We start from the raw sequence: 18,520 nt of genomic DNA, 5'->3' as shown, positions 1-18,520 counted from the left end.
GAACAAGTTGTGGGAAGCTGGAAATACAGCTGAAAAGGCTTTTTAAAAAATCGCTAATTTACGCATACTAAGCAGCAGTCAATTTACACAAATAATCTCACTCATCTTCACAGCAACTCTATTGAGACCAGTGTAACTTTTTTTTCTTAAAGACCTAGGGCTCATGGACCTGGTTCCTCAGGCACTCTGACCCTAAAGCCAGAGCTCCTCACCATCAGCCATACCACACCACCTCTAGCTGGCTGGCCTCACCTCAATTCAGTTTCTGCACCTACTCGTGGTCAGAGGGTCTCTCAGTCTATTCCAGCTCTACCATTGGATTACCTTCCACCGCTGTTAGGGCATCTTGTTTCCTGCTAGGGGCTCTTTAACTACTACTACTAGGTGTGAGGGGAAAACAAGGTGCCCAATATGGGGGGTACACAAAGATTCCAATTTCAGATGACTGTTCAAATTGGATGAATATGAGTGGTCCTGAGAAAGGTCCTTCGCCTAAGGATGCCCTTCCCTGGGAGATGCCTCCGACTCAGGAAAATGCCCATTCGTTGGAGAGGTGTCGGGTTGGGAATGGCAATTACAACAGCGAAGAGACCAGCCAAACGTTGCGATGGGCCGCTGAGGCCACTAGGAGAGGCAGGAACAGGGTTTTCGGGGATTCGGGACTGTCCACTGTGGCGTTTTCAGAAAGTGGAGGAGCGTTCGTAGTGTCACTTTTTCTTAACGGACGGTCTTTTAAAGGCTGTGCTCACGCGCCACTGCCAAGAAGCTTGTGGGGTTTGGGGAACTGGGCGGGGCTCTTGGCCTCAGGCCAAAAGAGACCACCTGGAAATCCAGGAGTCAGGACCCAGGATAAGGTTCAGGTTTGAGGGAAGGGGCTTCTGTAATAAGAGGGCTGTTCCGGGGCGTCCCTGCCGGTATTCTACATCCTTACTAAATCCCGAGGGGAGAGCAAAGGCCAGAGTCTAGCACTGGCGGGTGTCACTTCATGTTTATTTCGTGTGCCTTGTGGCTGGAGTGGGAAGAAAAGGAAATAAGAATCGTTAACTTTGCGGTTCCCGCTGTCCGTAAGCGGGAAGACCGTACCTAGAGCGAGGGAGACCGGCGCTCACCCACCCCTCCTTCTCCCTCTCTTCGCCTGGCGCGGCCGGGAGGCGGCGGCGCCAACGCTAGCCGAATCGGCGCTGGCGGGCCGGGGCCCCGCGCTGGCGGCTCCCAGGGGAAGTGCGGTTGCCAGGTTGGGTTTAACGCCTCCGCCCGCGCGCATATTGTCCCGGGCTGAAGGCGCCACCTCTGGCGCTCAGGCGCGAGCCGCCCCTCCCGCGCGGCGGTCCTTCCCCTCCCCCGCCGTCTCTCCGCACCTCCTCGGCAGCCTCTCGGCTCCTCCTCGGCCACGCGCCTGCCCCAACCTCTGGCTGGCTTCAGAGCCTGCAGGCGCGGAAGGGAGTGCACGGTGTGGATCGCTGCCCCAGCCCGGGCCGTCGCCTCCCAGCAGTCCGCGCCGGGAGGCAGCAGGCAGGATGCAGGCGTGCGGAGGCGGCGCGGCCGGCCGCCGGGCCTTCGACAGCATCTGTCCCAACAAGATGCCGGCATTGCCGGGCCGGGCGCTGCTCTGCAAGCCCGGGAAGCCGGAGAGGAAGGTGGGGCGGTTGATTCGGGCCGGGCGAGGTCTGCGCGCTCAGTGCCCCGAGGGCTGACCCGCGATCACCGTTTGTGTGCCCGGCCAGTTCGCTCCTCCGCGGAAGTTCTTCCCCGGATGCACAGGCGGGAGCCCGGTGTCGGTGTATGAGGATCCCCCGGAGGCCCAGCCCACCGCGCTGCCAGGTGAGCCCCGTGGCACCCACGGTACCCCTCGGGTTCCACGCGCCGGGAGGGTGCATCGCGCGCGGCTTGGAGGAGCTTCTCTCCGCTGGGTTCTGACGTCCTAGCGGCGAACCTGGCGGAGAGGCTCAAGGTCCGCCTGGCGCGTGTCCCCGGGTCTCCCCGCACAGCCCTCACCACCATAGACCTGCAGGACCTCGCTGACTGCTCTTCGCTACTCGGGTCCGACGCGCCGCCTGGTGGTGACCTGGCCGCCTCGCAGGTACCTCCCCTTCTCGTGGAGCCTCCGGGTTTCACGAAGCCCAAACCCCATTCGGGATGGTGGTTTTAATTTCCCAAAAGCTCCACTCGGGTCGGGAGCGCAGGCACATTCAGCTGGTGAGGGGAAGCATCGTGCAGGTACCTGAGTCTCCCAGATCAGAACTTCTACTTCCATCCTAGTATGTTATGAAAGCCACATATCCACTGGAGCTGATTTGACCAACTTGGTACAGTCGGGCTCACCTGGAGGCCTCCCCTCCCATTCTCCTCCCTATCTACTCATTGGAGCTGTGACAAGATTGCGCACAGAGAGACCAGGCGGGTGGGTGGGAGCAAAGTTGCGCACTGGGCACCTGTTGCATGTCCTATCAGTTCTCCCAACACCCCCTTCCTACCCATTTTCATTCCGTGGGTATCTAAGAAGAGTGGAGGTTGATGGATAACTTCTTTATCAAGACAGGAAAAGAGCAAGAGAATTTGCAGTTGGAAGAAGTGGGAAGGACAAAGGACTCTGGAAGTAATCTTGCAGAAAATGTTCCTCTCTGCAGAGATGGTCCTTCAGCAATTGGGCACTTTTTCAAAGTCCTGTTCAGCCCTTCAAAAGCTCTAGTCACTTGCCATGATGGGGCAAAAAGGCACTTGACTATTTTCTTTCCCCGCAAACCTGTCTTCTCACTCCCATCCCACTTCCACACTTGCTGGTGCTGACGATTCCCAGGCAGAGAAGGGAGTCTCCCAGAATGGTGTCTGGGAGGCCAGAAGCCTGGCTCATGGGTAGGACATGAAGTGCCCAGATGGACAGGAGGTCTTAAACAGATGCAACCCCCAAGAAAAGTGCCGGTTCCAGCTTCTTGGCAATAGGTCTGGGGTCTGCAGACAGAACCAGTACAGAACTCTACAAAGACCTGACCACCTCCCAGAACTGGGAGTAGTGGTGGAGCAAAACTTCTCGGCCCTCCTCTAAGAGCCTCCTAGAACCTTGGGATAGAGCCTAGAGAGACTCAGTTTAGGTGGCCGCTAAGAGCAGAGATTGTTAAGGCAAGAGTTGGGAGTGGGCATTGCACTGTAGAGGGCATTTAATTGTTCTTTTTAGATCTGGATGATTAAATAAGGAAAGATAATGCCTGAGCATCTTCCAACTGACCCAGAGGCCTAGGTCACTCCCTTACCCCAACATGTTTATTGTGCAAGTAAGAAAGCCCAAGCAGCTCTCGTTGAATGTTTGTCTAAGTATACAGATTTTAAATTTGGCATCATGCTCTTTGTTAGTAATTTTTTTCTGGCTTTTTTAGTTGGAGAAATGCCAGATTTATCTAATTGGGGAGGTAGAATTCAAAGTTTCATTTTGTTTATTTTCTTTTTCTTTTTTTGAGACAAGATCTCACTCTGTCACCCAGGCTAGAGTGCAGTGACATGATCATGGCTCACTGTAACCTGGACCTCCCAGGCTCAGCGATCCTCCCACCTCAGCTTCCCAAGCAGCCAGGACTACAAGTGCACACCACCACAGCCAGCTAGTTTTTGGTTTGTTTGTTTGTACTTTTTGTACAGATGGGGATTCGCCATGTCACCCAAGCTGGTCTTGAACTCCTGTGCTCAAGCAATCTGCCTGCCTCAGCCTCCCAAAGTGCTGAGATTACAGGCGTGAGCCACTATGCCCAGCCTCGAAGTTTCAAGGACAGAGCTCACATCAGATGGACCAAAAAATCCAGGATTCTTCCTGGGAAAGACAGAGCTGGTTCAGAGGAAAGAGGCCCCTAAGGGAGGAACACTTGGGGAGACCCCGGGGACACTCAGATCACATTTCCCCATTCCTTTCCTGCTGGGGAAGGTGGACAGAGAGAGGAAGTGCTCTAGAAATGTTTGAGGTTCAGAATGGGCCAAAACCTGGATTGGTATAACAGATAGCATTTCCAGGGCCCCAATTCCTGAGTTGGCCTCCAGTCTTCTCATGAGACTTTTCTGAAATCCCTACTGAGGAGGAGACCTTCCAGTTCTTGAAGAATGAGCCCCTTCAGCCAGGGCAGAACTCATGCTCCAGGACTTGTCTGGGGCCCTCAGTCCTTCCTTTCTCATCTCCTTTCCCTTATAGTCTCAGCGTCCAACTAGTGGCAGAGGTGCTAGAGGCCTCCCTGCTTGAGTCTTTTCTCCCAAGGGAAAACTGATACTTGTACATTTTTTGAAGTTAGGGACAGAGTAAGTTCCTTTTCCCAGAAGTATTTGAACAGTAAAGAAGGGCTTTTGGGACAACAGTATGATGAGCACAAAGGAATGAATCAACAGCGCATTCAGTATAACAAGTCTTTCTGGTGGGCTATTGGATGCATCTTCTCACACCATGGCCCTTGAGACTCCTGTCCCCTTCCTAGTGCTGTCTTCAGTGGAAGCCAGCTTTCCTAAAAAGAGAAAAGCTAAAGGAAATGAAGTATGGGGGCAGGAGGCCCCATTCCACTACTTCAGAGCTGGGTGACTGGATAACTCTCTGAGCTTCAGATTCTTCCTCAAAGAGGAATCAGTTCCCAGGCCCCGCCTGCTTCCCACACTGGTGTGAGGATGAACTGAGAGACTGTGTAAAGGCGTTTTTCATCAACTCTAAATATCCATGAGTTAAGGGAACAAGAAAGCCCATGCCTCCAGCCCCTCACACACCCTTTCCCCTCACACACCCAGACCCCCTGCAGGAGGCCAGGAGAGTACAGTTAAAGATGTTGGAGGTGCACCGGCTGTATGATAAAAGTGTTCTCCCAACTTTTTGGGAACTGAAAAGAGCAATGGAGCCCACACTGGCTGTGTACATAACAGAAGCATTTCCCATATGCCCCTGGCCCCTGGAATCACAGCTTACGTCCCGCTCTGTTGCAGGGGCGGGGCGGTTAGCTGAGGCCGAACCTTGGCGGGAAACGCGGCCTCAAATTACTGCTCTAGAGGCTCCTATACACTGTCGGGTCTTGGGTGGAAAGATCCTGTGTTCAGGACGTGCTCTCTGCTCCTACAGCGGCGGCTCGGTGGCCGGTCGCTGTTGAGTGGGAGGTGAAATTTCGCGGGCGCATGGGGAACCGCCTCGCCTCACGGAGGCAGCTGCTTAGCTAGTTGGAGGGTGGCGGGCTACTCGGCAGCCCGGAGCCGGCGCTGGGCCGCCGCACCGCCCGCGGAAGGACCCACGCCGGCCACGCAGTCGCTCTGCAGGAGCCGCGAACTGCTGCCCCCTTCCCCGAGTGAGTGTACCTCTCCCCACCGTGGAGGTGCAAGCCTGCTGGGTTCCCTGTCTCGGATGGGGCTTGAATTTTCGGGTACGAGACTGGGCTGCCGACAGGAGTGCGCGCAGACCGCCTCCGAGCCTTGGAGGAGGTCTGTCGGTCTAGAAAGGGTTCCAGACCCGCCACAAAAAGTGTTTTATTTGGTGGGGATTTAGGGGTACAAGTGCAGTTGTGTTACATACATATATTGCATAGTGCCTGCCAGATTTTTATTAGGGAAGCCAATATTTATTGAAGGCTTTCTAACGCCAGACTCGTTAACTAGTGTACACGTCTTGTTTATTTCAGAACCATTCCCTCCAAACCGAAGTGGACTTCGATCTGCAGGATTTCAGAGACACGGTGGATGATCTCATTGCAGGCAAGTGCAGTCTCCTGGCAGTTAAATAACAGCGGGGGTGCCCCCAGTCCCAAATCAGACTAGTTCACATTTCGTGGTCGCCAAGGTGGTAAACCCAGCCAACTGTCAACGACTCTCCAGTAACTCATCAAAAAGTCAGGCTTTTCCATATTTAGGACATTTCTCTCCCCCAGTTGAGAAGTCGAACTGCTGGATCTACATAGCGCTTTATCTGGGATCGGTGTGAGTTCTGGGAGAGGGAGCCCTATCCTGTGGTGTGGCAGGGGAGGTTGAGTGACGAGTGTGTGCAGGCCCAGGGAAGTTTTGTTGATTGAATTCAGGTAAACTTAACAGGCATATATTGGATACCTACTGTGTATGTACAGGCTATCAGGAAGGGCCTCATAATCAGGCGTTTAGGAGTAAGGGGTGCTTAATTTAATAAACAAAAATCTCTACATAAACCCTACACCCAGAGTGGCATTTTGCTCCTGTAACTAGCTGGGCGTGAGTTTGAGGCTGCAAATCCAGCTCCTGCTCTTTTCTAGACTCATCCTCTATGATGTCGCCTACACTGGCCAGCGGAGACTTCCCCTTCTCTCCTTGCGACATGTCGCCATTCGGGCCCTGCCTCTCCCCGCCACTGGACCCACGGGCTCTGCAGTCACCACCGCTGCGCCCTCCAGACGTGCCTCCGCCTGAGCAGTACTGGAAGGAGGTGGCGGACCAGAACCAGAGAGCGTTGGGAGACGCGCTCGTTGAAAATAATCAAGTAGGGACGCTGGCGTGGCGACCAGGAATCCTGCGGCAGGGACAGGATATAGAGGGTGGAAGTTGGGTTTGCAAGGGCAAGGATGAGGTCCTGTGAGTCAGAACCAGTGGACTGACTGGTGGTTCATGTAGCTGCCATTGCTCCGGTGGCTCCACCTGTTTCCAAATTCACTAAGTGGGAATAATTCTACCCCACCCGATTTTTATTTTATTTTTAAATTAATATTTATTCATTCATTTATTTTTGAGACAGAGTCTCACTCGGTCACCCAGGCTGGAGCTCAGAGGCTCAATCTTGGCTCATTACAACCTCCGCCTCCCAGGCTCAAGCGATTCTCGTGCCTCAGCCTCCCAAGTAGCTGGATTACAGGCGCGTACCCCCCACACCTGGCTAATTTTTGTATTTTTAATAGAGACGGGGTTTCACCATGTTGGCCACGCTGGTCTTGAACTCCTGACCTCAGGTGATCCATCCGCCTCAACCTCCCAAAATGCTGAGATTATAGGCATGAGTCACTGCACCTGGCCATTTTATTTATTTTTAAAAATTGTTTTATTTGGGGGGATTTAGGGGTACAAGTGCAGTTGTGTTGCATACATATATTGCACAGTGCCTGCCAGATTTTTAATAGGGACGCCAATATTTATTGAAGGCTTTTTCTATGTGCCTGGCCCTGGACTTACCAATTTATACTTCCTCTTCCCACTTAATGCTCACAATCGTTGAACTAGATACTCTTACTAGCCCCGTTTTACAAGGATATTGAGACGTAGGATTGTTGAACCTCAGTAACAGAACATAGATCTGCCTGTTGCCCAAGTCAGTACTCTTTATCAGCACGCTACACTGAGGATTAATGGAGATAAATTTTGTCCAAGTGCTTTGTTATTAAAAAAAATAATAAATTGATTGTTATTCTCACTAGCGTAAATGCCTGTGCGTCCCCAGTTTCTGATGAGACGTCGGGATCTGGGTTTGATTCATGCCAGATATGCAGACACGATCCAGCACAGTGCCTACCTCTGAATGTTTGGGTCTCATCCTGCAGCTGCACGTGACGCTGACCCAGAAACAGGAGGAGATCGCCTCGCTCAAGGAGCGGAACGTGCAGCTGAAGGAACTTGCCAGCCGAACCCGGCACCTGGCCTCGGTGCTGGATGTAAGTGGGGCGCGGGCGTGTGGGAACTGCAGCACGTCAGAACTGAACTGTTCAGTGCATCCCCGCCCCCAACCCTGCGCCCAGCATTGGGACCTGGTGGGGGCCCCGGAGAGGAGAGGACCGCTGGGTGCGTGGTGCGTAGCGTGCCCAGGTCACCTTTTGCACGCCCCAAACCCAGGGGGTCCGGCAGGCCCCAGGGCGGCGCTCTTCCCCATCTTTCGTAGAAGCTGATGATCACACAGTCCCGGGATTGTGGGGCGGCGGCCGAGCCCTTCCTGCTCAAGGCAAAGGCCAAAAGGAGCCTGGAGGAGTTGCTCAGCGCTGCGGGGCAGGATTGCGCGGAAGTGGACGCCATCCTGAGGGAGATTTCCGAGCGCTGCGATGAAGCCCTGCAGAGCCGCGATCACAAGCGGCCCCGACTGCAGCCAGAGCCCGCGAACACGGACACCAGGCCGGTGAACCTGCACGGCACCTTCCGGGGGCTGCATACCGACTGCAGCAGGAGCGCGTTGAACCTGAGCCACAGTGAGCTGGAGGAGGGCGGCTCCTTCAGCACCCCCATCCGCAACCACAGCACCATCCGAACCCTCGCCTTCCCCCAGGGCAATGCCTTCACCATCAGAACAGCCAATGGGGGTTACAAGTTCCGCTGGGTCCCCAGTTGAGCTGTGATGTGGTCTCCCAAAACACTGCCCTGTATTTCCACTGAAGTGCCTGGAGGCTTCCCAGAACTTTCCCTGCAGAGTGAATGCCACCCTGAAACATTTTCAGGAACAAAAACGTCTTGATACCGATGCACTGTAAATGTCTGCTACAAAACATTGTATAGCCCTTCCCCTTGTCACAGTGAAACTCTGTATATATATGTATGTCACATATGTCACAGCCAATTTTAAAAGTATTTATTTTTAGCAGCTTTGAATTATGTATTTTTAGAACAGGGAGGGATTTAGAAACCATAGCTACTTTTATGATTATATAATGCCCTAATATTATAAGAAGGAAAAGAAGGCTCTAAGAGGTTAAGTAATTTCCTGCAATGGGAAACACTGGAACCTTTCAATCACTTTCACTAGTCACTTAAGGACTCTAGGCCCAGAAGCCTGGTTTCTGGGTGAATGTTTTTATACATCACTCAATTTCCTTCAGTCCTGAAAGGACATCTAATTTTGTTACTATTGAAAACTTTTATTTTGGTGGCCAGAATACGAAATCGGGAGAGGTAACCTAAACAGTTGTCTTAGGAAAAGGCAGGTTCTGAGAGGCAATGGGTTATCAACAAAATAGGTGCTAAGCACATTTGTTTATAATGATCATTCATATAATTTAGAAGATTTATGGTACAGGTTTACATTAATTATCCATACAGTTCTATTTGTGCAAATAGAATAACCACCTAAAAAGCAGTGTTAATGAGAAATATACATTGTTTTAAGAAAATGGCATATACCACATGAAAAAGGGTATTCCCTTTTTTTTTTTTTTTTTTTTTTTGCCAGAAATCAAGTGTGGAAATCTTGATCAAGGTAAAACTACCTATTTAAACTGCACAGATAAAACGGGTGCACAGTCATATTTTACATTTCTTGGCTTGATTTATATAACTTGTAAGAAAAACTTAACTATAAAAAGTCAGTGTGCCTTCACTTTGACTTGACTTCTATTCCCTTTTGTCTGGGGTTCTTTTTTCTACTCATTTCTGAAGTTATGTGAGTGGCATATGTCAAGTAGTGATTTGTCCTGACCTTCACAGTTCTTAACACGAGGGCTACTTCTTGCACTTAGGGGCCCAGCTTGGGTACGTTTCCAACTGTGTTACGCCACACTGCATTGCTGGTTCCAAGAGGAGATATCAGGTAACAGGTGATTTGGCAGTGTGGCAGAACCTGCCCTTCCAGTTTGTCATGTATGTACTGTTATCTGTATTTAAATAGCCATTTAGAAACAAAAAAAGTGATAAAATAGACCATATTTCCTCATATTTTGTCTAACAAATGGACTCTTAAAAAGTACAGTGGATGGTCCAGAATTGTTTTTCATCAGCTCATATATAAAGTTACCAGAGTTCAGGATAAGAAAAAACAAAAGAATCACTTCCCCCCAACCTCTTAACCTGTCCCCCAGAACAATCAGCTTGTCACGTCTTTTCCTCTCTCCTTAATGAGTATTCTTATAATGCTTTACCTACAATAACCAAAAAGTTTTAAATATATAGGGTTTTTTTTTCTGTATGTCTTATGACTAGAGTTTTAAAAATTACCTTTCTTCCTGCCTTTAAGATTATATCCCTATAATTGTTACGTTAGCCATTGGTAACTTGAACTGCTTAAGTATCTTTCACTTCTGAGGCAGGGGTTGAGGTGGGAGGGTGCAGGTGGGGGCATCATCTTGTGGACTAATGGCGCAGATGACTAAATTAGTTAGCAGGAGTAGAGCTTACAAATTAGATTCATTTGTTTATTTAACAGATATTTATTGATTATTACTGAGAATCTTAGTAATACAGATACTAAGTAAACAGCAGAAGAACAAAACACAAAAATCTTGCCCTCATAGATCTTACTTTCTCCTGGGAAGACATTACTAGCAAACAAATAAATATATACATGCTACGAAGAAGAGTAAGGATAGAGAATTCTGTGTGTCCTAATAAGAAATACATATTTGGTCTTTGTCTCTGGTTCCTGGCTTGTGGCTTCTAAAATCCTTGGACTCTAACCAATGATGAGTGCAGTCTCACTATGTTTCCCTGGTCTTGAACTCCTAGCCTCAAGCAGTCCTCCCTTCCCATCTCAGCCTCCCAAGTGGCTGGGGTTATGGGCCTGAGCCACTACACAGCTAAGTGTCTTGTATGTGCTGATGAGATGGCTGGTGCCTGAGACCCCTAGAGAGCTTCAGGATGGGTGCTAGTCTTTAGAAAGACCAAGCAATGGCTGGGTGTGGTGGCTCATGCCTGTAATCTCAGCACTTTGGGAGGCCAAGGTGGGCAGATCACCTGAGGTCAGGAGTTCGAGACCAGCCTGGCCAACATGGGGAATCACTGTCTCCACTAAAAAGACAAAAATTAGCAAGACAAAAATTAGCTGGGCATGGTGGTGAGTTCCTGTAGTCCCAGCTACTCAGGAGGCTGAGGCAGGAGAATCACTGAGGCTACTTGGGAGGCTGAGGCAGGAGAATCACTGAGGCTACTTGGGAGGCTGAGGCAGGAGAATCACTTGAACCTGGGAGGCAGAGGTTGCGGTGAGTTGAGATCATGCCATTGCACACCAGCCACCTGAGTGACAGAGCAAGACTCCATCTAAAAAAAAAAAAAAGTCATGAATAGAGGGTTGGAACTTTCAGCCTTTCAGCCCCTGCTTCTTGCCCCCACCTCTGGGCAGAGGAGAGGGGCTAGAGATTGAGTTACCCCAATGGCCAATGATTTATTTAATCAGTGTGAAACATCCATAAAATCCCCTAAGTGATAAGGTTCAGAGAGCTTCCAAGTTGATAAAGATATCTAGGTGCTGGGAGGGTGGTGTCCCCAGAGAGGACATGGAAGCTGTGTCCCCCTCACCATACTTTGCCCAATGCATTTCTCCTATTTGGCTGTTTATGAGTTGTGTCCTTTAAAATAAACAAGTAATAGTAAGAAAATGAGTTCCTGAGTTCTGTGAGCCATTCTAGCAAATTATTAAATCCAAGGGGGTGTTATGGGAACCCTAGACTTTGTAGCCAAGTCAGAAGTGTGGGCACGCTGGGCACCTGTCTGGCATCTGAAGTGAAGGAAGTTTTGTGGACTAAGCCCTTAAACCTGTGGAATCTGACGCTAACTCTAGGTAGTGTTAGAATTGAATTGAATTACAGGATTCCCAGTTGTATCTGGAGAATTAGAGAACTGGTTGTTGGTGTCAGAAAGTTGTGCATAAAAATAGGTCAGTGTGATAGTAGGTAGTCTTTGGGCCTATGTGGTCTATGCTAGTTCAGGAATATGTGATGTGTTAGCCTGAAATTACCTCAATAATCACTTCATGTCCCATAGGACAGGTACAGTTCTAATGTTGGGAAGACAACCAGGAACAAAAACCAAGTGCTTGCCTCATGAAACATGCATTCTAGTGGGGGAAGACAGATACCAAACAGATAGATGATGTCTGATATTTAACACATTATAAAGAAAATAAAGCAAGGTATAGAGACAAGATGTGATAGGACTTACTGTTTTAGCTAACGCAGGGTATTTCTAGAAGTTTCTATGAAAGTAAAATTAGTTTAAAAAAGGAGGTACAGACCGGGCGCGGTGGCTCACACCTATAATCCCAGTACTTTGGGAGTCCAAGGAGGGTGGATCACGAGGTCGGGAGATCAAGACCACCCTGGCTAACACGGTGAAACCCCGTCTCTACTAAAAAATACAAAAAAATTAGGCGTGGCGGCAGGCACCTGCCCAGCTACTTGGGAGGCTGAGGCAGGAGAATGGCATGAACCTGGGAGGCGGAGCTTGCAGGGAGACGGAGCTTGCAGTGAGCTGAGGATTGTGCCACTGCACTCCAGGCTGGGTGACAAAGCAAGACTCCATCTCAAAAAGAAAAAAAAAGGAGGTACAATGGCCGGGCACGGTGGCTCACACCTGTAATCCCAGCACTTTGGGAGGCTGAGGTGGGTGATCACCTGAGGGTCAGCAGTTCGAGAGCAGCCTGGCCAACATGGTAAAACCCCTTCTCTACTAATAGTTCAAAAATTAGCTGGGCATGGTGGCACATGCTAGTAATCCCAGATGCTTCGGAAGCTGAGGCAAGAGAATCGCTTGAATCCAGGAAGCGGGGGTTGCAGTGAGCCGAGATTGCACCATTGCACTCCAGCCTGGGCGACAAGAGTGAAAGCCTGTCTCAAAAAAAAAAAAAAAAAAAAAAAAAAAAAAAGGCCGGGCGCGGTGGCTCAAGCCTGTAATCCCAGCACTTTGGGAGGCCGAGACGGGCGGATCACGAGGTCAGGAGATCGAGACCATCCTGGCTAACACGGTGAAACCCCGTCTGTACTAAAAAATACAAAAAATTAGCCGGGCGAGATGGCGGGCGCCTGTAGTCCCAGCTACTCGGGAGGCTGAGGCGAGAGAATGGCGTAAACCCGGGAGGCGGAGCTTGCAGTGAGCTGAGATCCGGCCACTGCACTCCAGCCTGGGCGACAGAGCGAGACTCCGTCTCAACAAAAAAAAAAAAAAAAAAGAGGTACACACATTTTAACTGGATTATTGTTAATGACATGGCCTCATAATTGCAACAGTGAGATGTTATTGTAAAGTAGTGGCTCTCAAACTGCTGTGTGTATCAGAATCACCTGGAGACCTTATTAAAACCCAGCTTTCTGGGCCCATCCCCAGATTTCCTGATTCAGTAATTCTGCAGTAAGGCCTAAGAATGTGAATTTCTCACAAGTTCCCAGGTGATACTGGGGTCTGGGACCATACTTTGAGAACCAGTGTTGTAGAGAAGCCTTTTAAAGATTACTTTTAAAAGGTTAAAGCAGGCCAGCCATGATAGCTCACACCTGTAATCCCAGAACTTTGGGATGCCAAGGCGGGTGGGTCACCTGAGGTCAGGAGTTTCAGACCAGCCTGGCCAACATGGTGTAAACCCCGTCTCTACTAAAAATACAAAAAAATTGGACATGATGACAGGCACCTGTAATCCCAGCTGCTGGGGAGGCCGAGGCATGAGAATCACTTGAACTTGAGAGGCGGAGGTGGCAGTGAGCCAAGACTGCGTTACTGCACTCCAGCCTCGGTGACAGAGCAGGACTCCATCTCAAAACAAACAAAAAAAGGTTAAAGCAAAAACCAACTGACCTAATGTTCTGCAAAGATTCTTGTGATTTAGGATTAAGTTTTTAATGATAAACTCATATCCAGATCCAAAAAGGGCTATATTTCTTGTCTTCTTTTTCTTTTTTTTTTTTTTGAGATAGAGTTTTGCTCTTGTCACCCAGGCTGGAATGCAATGAGGTGATCTTGGTTCACTGCAACCTCCGCCTTCTGGGTTCAGATGATTCTCTTGCCTTAGCCTCCTTAGTAGCCGGGATTACAGGTGCCCGCTACTATACCCGGCTAATTTTTGTATTTTTAGTAGAGATGGGGTTTCGCCATGTTGGCCAGGCAGGTCTCGAACTCCTGACCTTAGGTGATCAGAAAAAGGGCTATATTTCGAACATTTGAAAGTGACAATAATGTGCTTTGAAAATGATGTTAAATGACTCAGATAGGGGCTTCAATGATATGACAGTATTGATATTGAAGATGCACGTGAAGAGTCTGAATAAAATTATGGAATGTATTAAGGAAGCTCAATCCAACTGGCCTTTACATGCGGTCAAAGAGATTAGGATCTAGTTCTAATTCTTCTCATTAACTGAAAGGTCATAGATAAGAATAAGGCCAGGGCGGTGGCTCATGCCTGTAATCCCAGCACTTTGGGAAGCCAAGGAGGGCAGATCACTTGAGGTCAGAGTTCAAGACTAACCTGGCCAACATGGTGAAATGCTGTCTCTACTAAAAATACAAAAATTAGCCAGGGTAGCACGGCGTGGTGGGTGCCTGTAATCCTAATCCCAGCTATTCGGGAGGCTGAGGCACGAGAATTGTTTGAATCCGGGAGGCAGAGGTTGCAGTGAGCCAGATCATGCCGCTGCACTCCAGCCTGGGTGACAGCGTAAGACTCCTTGTCGAAGAAGAAGGAGGAGGAGAAGGAGAAGGGGAAGAAGGAGGAGGAGAAGGAGAAGGGGAAGAAGAGGAGGACGAGGAGGAAGAGGAGGAGGAGGAAGAGGAGGAAGAGGAAGAGGAAGAGGAGGAGAGGAGGAGGAGGAGGAAGAAGAAGAAGAAGGAGGAGGAGGAGGAGGAGGAGGAGGAGGAGAAGATTGTATACCTAACACTTTTGGTTGAATAATTAGTTTACAATAATAACTAATGATACTTTTGTGCTGATGTTTTACCTAAATGAGAACTAAGACAGTAACATAATTGTTAATTAAAAGCTATTTGGAACAAAATGTAAGAAGAAGCATTTGGGGGATCCTGTAGGCCATATGATTGAATCTAAGATTGAATCTAACTTGTTAATCTTATTGTGTCCTCCTTGAAGTGCATGCTATGGGCTGAAATCTGTGTATAAGTGATGATGTCTCAGCTTTAGCATAGAGCTTTATGGGACATGACAAAATTAGACATGTGAAGGCATCTACCTGTGGAAAACACATGTAAACAGGTTTTCTCAAATACTTCTCTCTCCTCCTACCTCCCTTGTTTTCCCTCCTTCATCTCTGCATCTCACAGAAAGGAGCACCAGTACTCTGAAATTCTGTGCCAGATAGTTGAGGTATGGATGGAGGCAACTGCATTTGCTTGAGTTTTATAACAATAAGGGCTTTTTTTTCACACCTGTCTAATAGTAAACTGAGACACGAGTTGTTAACATTTGATTCAGCTGCTAATGATGCTGTCGGTGAACCAGACTTCATCTTTCTGCTTTATCCCCTTACCTTGTTAGCCCTTTATCCTCCTGCTTAACGGTTCATGATCACAAGATTGGTGCTGTGCCTTCAGACATCATGCCTGCATTCAAAGTAGGAAGAAAGAAGGGGTAAGGAGCCTTGAGCACTATTTCTGTCAGTTTTTTTTTTTTTTTTTTGAGACAGAGTCTTGCTCTGTTACCAGGCTGGAGTGCAGTGGTGTGATCTCGGCTTACAGCAACCTCTGCCTCTCAGGTTCAAGCGATTCCCCTGCCTCAGCCTCCCTAGTAGCTGGGACTACTGGCGCACGCCACCACGCCCAGCTACTTTTTTGTATTTTAGTAGAGACAGGGTTTTGCCATATTGGCCAGGCTGGTCTCGAACTCCTGACCTCGTGATCCACCCACCTCACCCTCCCAAAGTGTTGGGATTACAGGCGTGAGCCACTGCACCTGGCCTTCTGTCACTTTTATTAGGGAAGCAAAATGTTTTCCCAGGAAGCCCCAGGTGGAATCTCACTCCAGTCTCAGGAGTTACATATTTATCCCTACCTGCAAGGAAGGCAAGGAATCTTGTCTCACTTTTTTTGCCATTATCATAGGAGGCAGGCAAGAGAAAAGGGGATTGGGAAAAACTCTTGTGTTACTCAATTAACAGTGTCTGCCAGAGAGGTTTAGTTGGTCTCAATATGTGTGGAAGCCTGAAGGGAAAAGACAAGAGGCCTTCCCTTAGAGCTTGGCCTCCTCAGCAGGGAGTGAGGTGGGCTTTTATCCTCAGAGAGGTTCAGGGTAGGTTCTGGGCCTCCCTTGGGGACCTGGAGATCGAGAGGGAAGGAACAACTCACAGCCACGTGCTGCAGCCTGGAGCCAGTGGCCTGTGTATGTGATGAGAGTCTTTGAATGTGGGAGCTCCTGGGAATGAGACGTAGATGGTCGGCACCCTAATTACATTCTCCTTGATACACTGTCATCTTGACCTTTTAATTTTAAAAGTGGAAATACAAATTTTATGTAAGCAATACATGCTCATTATAAAAATCATTCAGAAAAACAGAAAACTCTAACAAAGTAACAATGTTTTTAAACTATTATATATTTTTAAACTATCTGAAGATACCACTGTTAACATTTTGGTGTATTTTCTTTCATTATCTGGTACTCAATACATGTTATCTGTTTGTATCAGCTTCGTAGTACTGCTATAACAAATTATCATAAACTTTTTGGTATGAAATAACACAAATTTATTATCTCGGTTTTGTAGGTCAGAAGCCTAGGTTGGCTCAGCTCATTTCTCTGCTCTGGGTTTCTTGGAAATCAAGGTGTGGCTGAGCTCTTATTGGGAAGCTCTCGGAAGACTCCATTTCCAAGCTCATTCATTGGTTGGTAGAATCCTGTTCCTTGTTGTTGTAGTACTGAGGTCTCCATCTCCTTGCTTATTGTAAGCCTAGGGCTTGTCTTTGCTCCTGGAGACATCATTCGGGTCTTTGACCATGGGCCTCTGTGTTCTGAAGCCAGCAGCGGTGTGGCAAATCTTACTCATGCCTGGAATCTGACTTCCTTTTCCTTGTGCTATATCTCCCTTTTGCCTCCAAGTGGAGAAAATCACTCAAAACTAAAAATATAGGTATGAGTCTAATGTTAGAGGTATGGACATGGATTAGCTGGAGAGCAATAGTGATGTCCTTGCCCACAGTTTTGTTCTGGAGCTTATTTGTCAGATGGAGGAAATCCAAAGAGTAGCTTCATTTATAAGTGCTAGAAGACATTTACAACAGTTTAACACTCTTAGGCAATTGTGGAGAGAAAACCCAGAAACAAGGAAGTAAATCCAGTTTTTGCTTCCCTGTGGAATTCCTTGCCTAAAGGTGCCTCAGACTGTATTATGGAAGAAAAGAGGCCAGGGTCCTGGAGGCATCTTGGTCTTGATGCTGTGCAAAGCTTTCCCTTTGGAAAAGGTGCACTGAGCTGAGAAGAGAGTATTTTATGCACATCTCAATGTCTTGAACTCATTCAAGAAATGCATTCTTTTTTTTTTTTTTAAGTGGAGACCGGGTTTCACCATGTTGGTCAGGCTGGTCTCAAACTCCTGATCTCCAGTGATCCACTGGCCTCGGTCTCCCAAAGTGCTGGTATTTACGGGCATAAGCCACTGTGCCCAGTCTATAAATGCATTCTTTTTTCTTTTTTTTTTTTTTGAGATGGAATCTTGCTCTGTTGCCCAGGCTGGAGTGCAATGGTGAGATCTCGGCTCACTGCAACCTCTGCCTCCCAGGTTCAAGCGATTCTCCTGCCTCAGCCTCCCAAGTAGTTGGGATTACAGGTGCCTGTCACCACACCTGGCTAATTTTTGTATTTTTAGTAGAGACAGGTTTTTACCATGTAGGCCAGGCTGGTCTCGAACTGCTGACCTCAAGTGAACCACCCGCCTCGGCCTCCCAAAGTGCTGGGATTACAGGTATGAGCCACCATGCCCAGCCTGAAATGCATTCTTATAATATCACCACCAGCCTATTAAGAAATGTTATTTAAAAGAGTTACATTTCTTTCTGGCTCATTTATTTAACAATTTTTTCTTTTATTGCCCTCTTAAGTACCTAACAGGTCTTGCTTTGAAAACTCCTTTCTCATATTAAGGAATGCCATTTTCATCCAGTGCCTCATTCTTGTCTGAAGTGTACTTGGATTCACTCATTTATTTATCAAGGCAATGTATATTATTTTCATCTAGTTGTTTACATTTTATTGCCACTTACATCCAAAATAATTCTGAAACCATTTGTAATAAAAATTTACATGAAACAAAACACTTAAAATGAGTACTATTGACTGTAAGAAAATCAGCATGGTTAGACAGGGTAGTAATTTGCTTTGATTCAATCATTCCTAAATTTAAAGATGTATAACCTTCCTTAGGAAAACACCTGTTCAAACTTGCATAGCTAACAGCTATTTTCAATATTTACTTTTAGCTGGTTAACAAAATACTAGGTAAATCAGACATGACAGTTATTTACATTTATTTGTATTGTACTGGGAAAAGAAACTCCACAGATTTACTTAGGATTTATATGGGCAGTCAAATAATAATTAGAAATTGCATTTAGTTATAGGATGTGGAAAATTCAATTATTTCTAAGCCATGCCATGGTTTAAAGCAAATACAGACGAATACCATATTCTGTGGGTGATAATAATAGCTTTGAGCACTTGCATAAGGTTATGCCTCGCTCCTAAGGTTTCAAGATTTATATTGCATTTATTCCTTTAAAATGAAAGTTCCCAATGTAAAAGATACCTCTTGGGGTTGTTTCCAAACTTACAGTGACTCCCCCATTTCTGGGTTGGGTTTGTTTGGTTTGGACTTGTCACCCCCCCTTCCTCTTACCACCTCCCCATTGTCCCCATCACCACCAATAGCTGATTGAGACAGGA

The 18,520-nt window shown here is 47.8% G+C and overlaps 1 protein-coding gene across 1 annotated transcript; it reads left to right on the top strand.

Annotated features, from left to right (window-relative positions):
• The first annotated feature begins 639 nt into the window (after positions 1-639).
• Positions 640-9,822, top strand: MCIDAS (multiciliate differentiation and DNA synthesis associated cell cycle protein). Its single transcript, XM_033178599.1, has 7 exons — positions 640-1,637; positions 1,725-1,821; positions 1,989-2,080; positions 5,625-5,697; positions 6,225-6,448; positions 7,497-7,607; positions 7,832-9,822. Exons 1-7 carry the CDS (start codon positions 1,518-1,520, stop codon positions 8,270-8,272), a joined length of 1,158 nt encoding a protein of 385 aa, XP_033034490.1. The 5' UTR covers positions 640-1,517; the 3' UTR covers positions 8,273-9,822.
• The last annotated feature ends 8,698 nt before the right edge of the window (positions 9,823-18,520 follow it).

The sequence above is a fragment of the Trachypithecus francoisi genome, unplaced genomic scaffold (genome assembly GCF_009764315.1).
Source record: "Trachypithecus francoisi isolate TF-2019V2 unplaced genomic scaffold, Tfra_2.0 Lachesis_group2, whole genome shotgun sequence".
Taxonomy (NCBI): Eukaryota; Metazoa; Chordata; class Mammalia; order Primates; family Cercopithecidae; genus Trachypithecus; species Trachypithecus francoisi.
The sequence above is the reverse complement of the archived record's forward strand: the minus strand, read 5'-3'. Positions and strand labels throughout refer to the sequence as shown.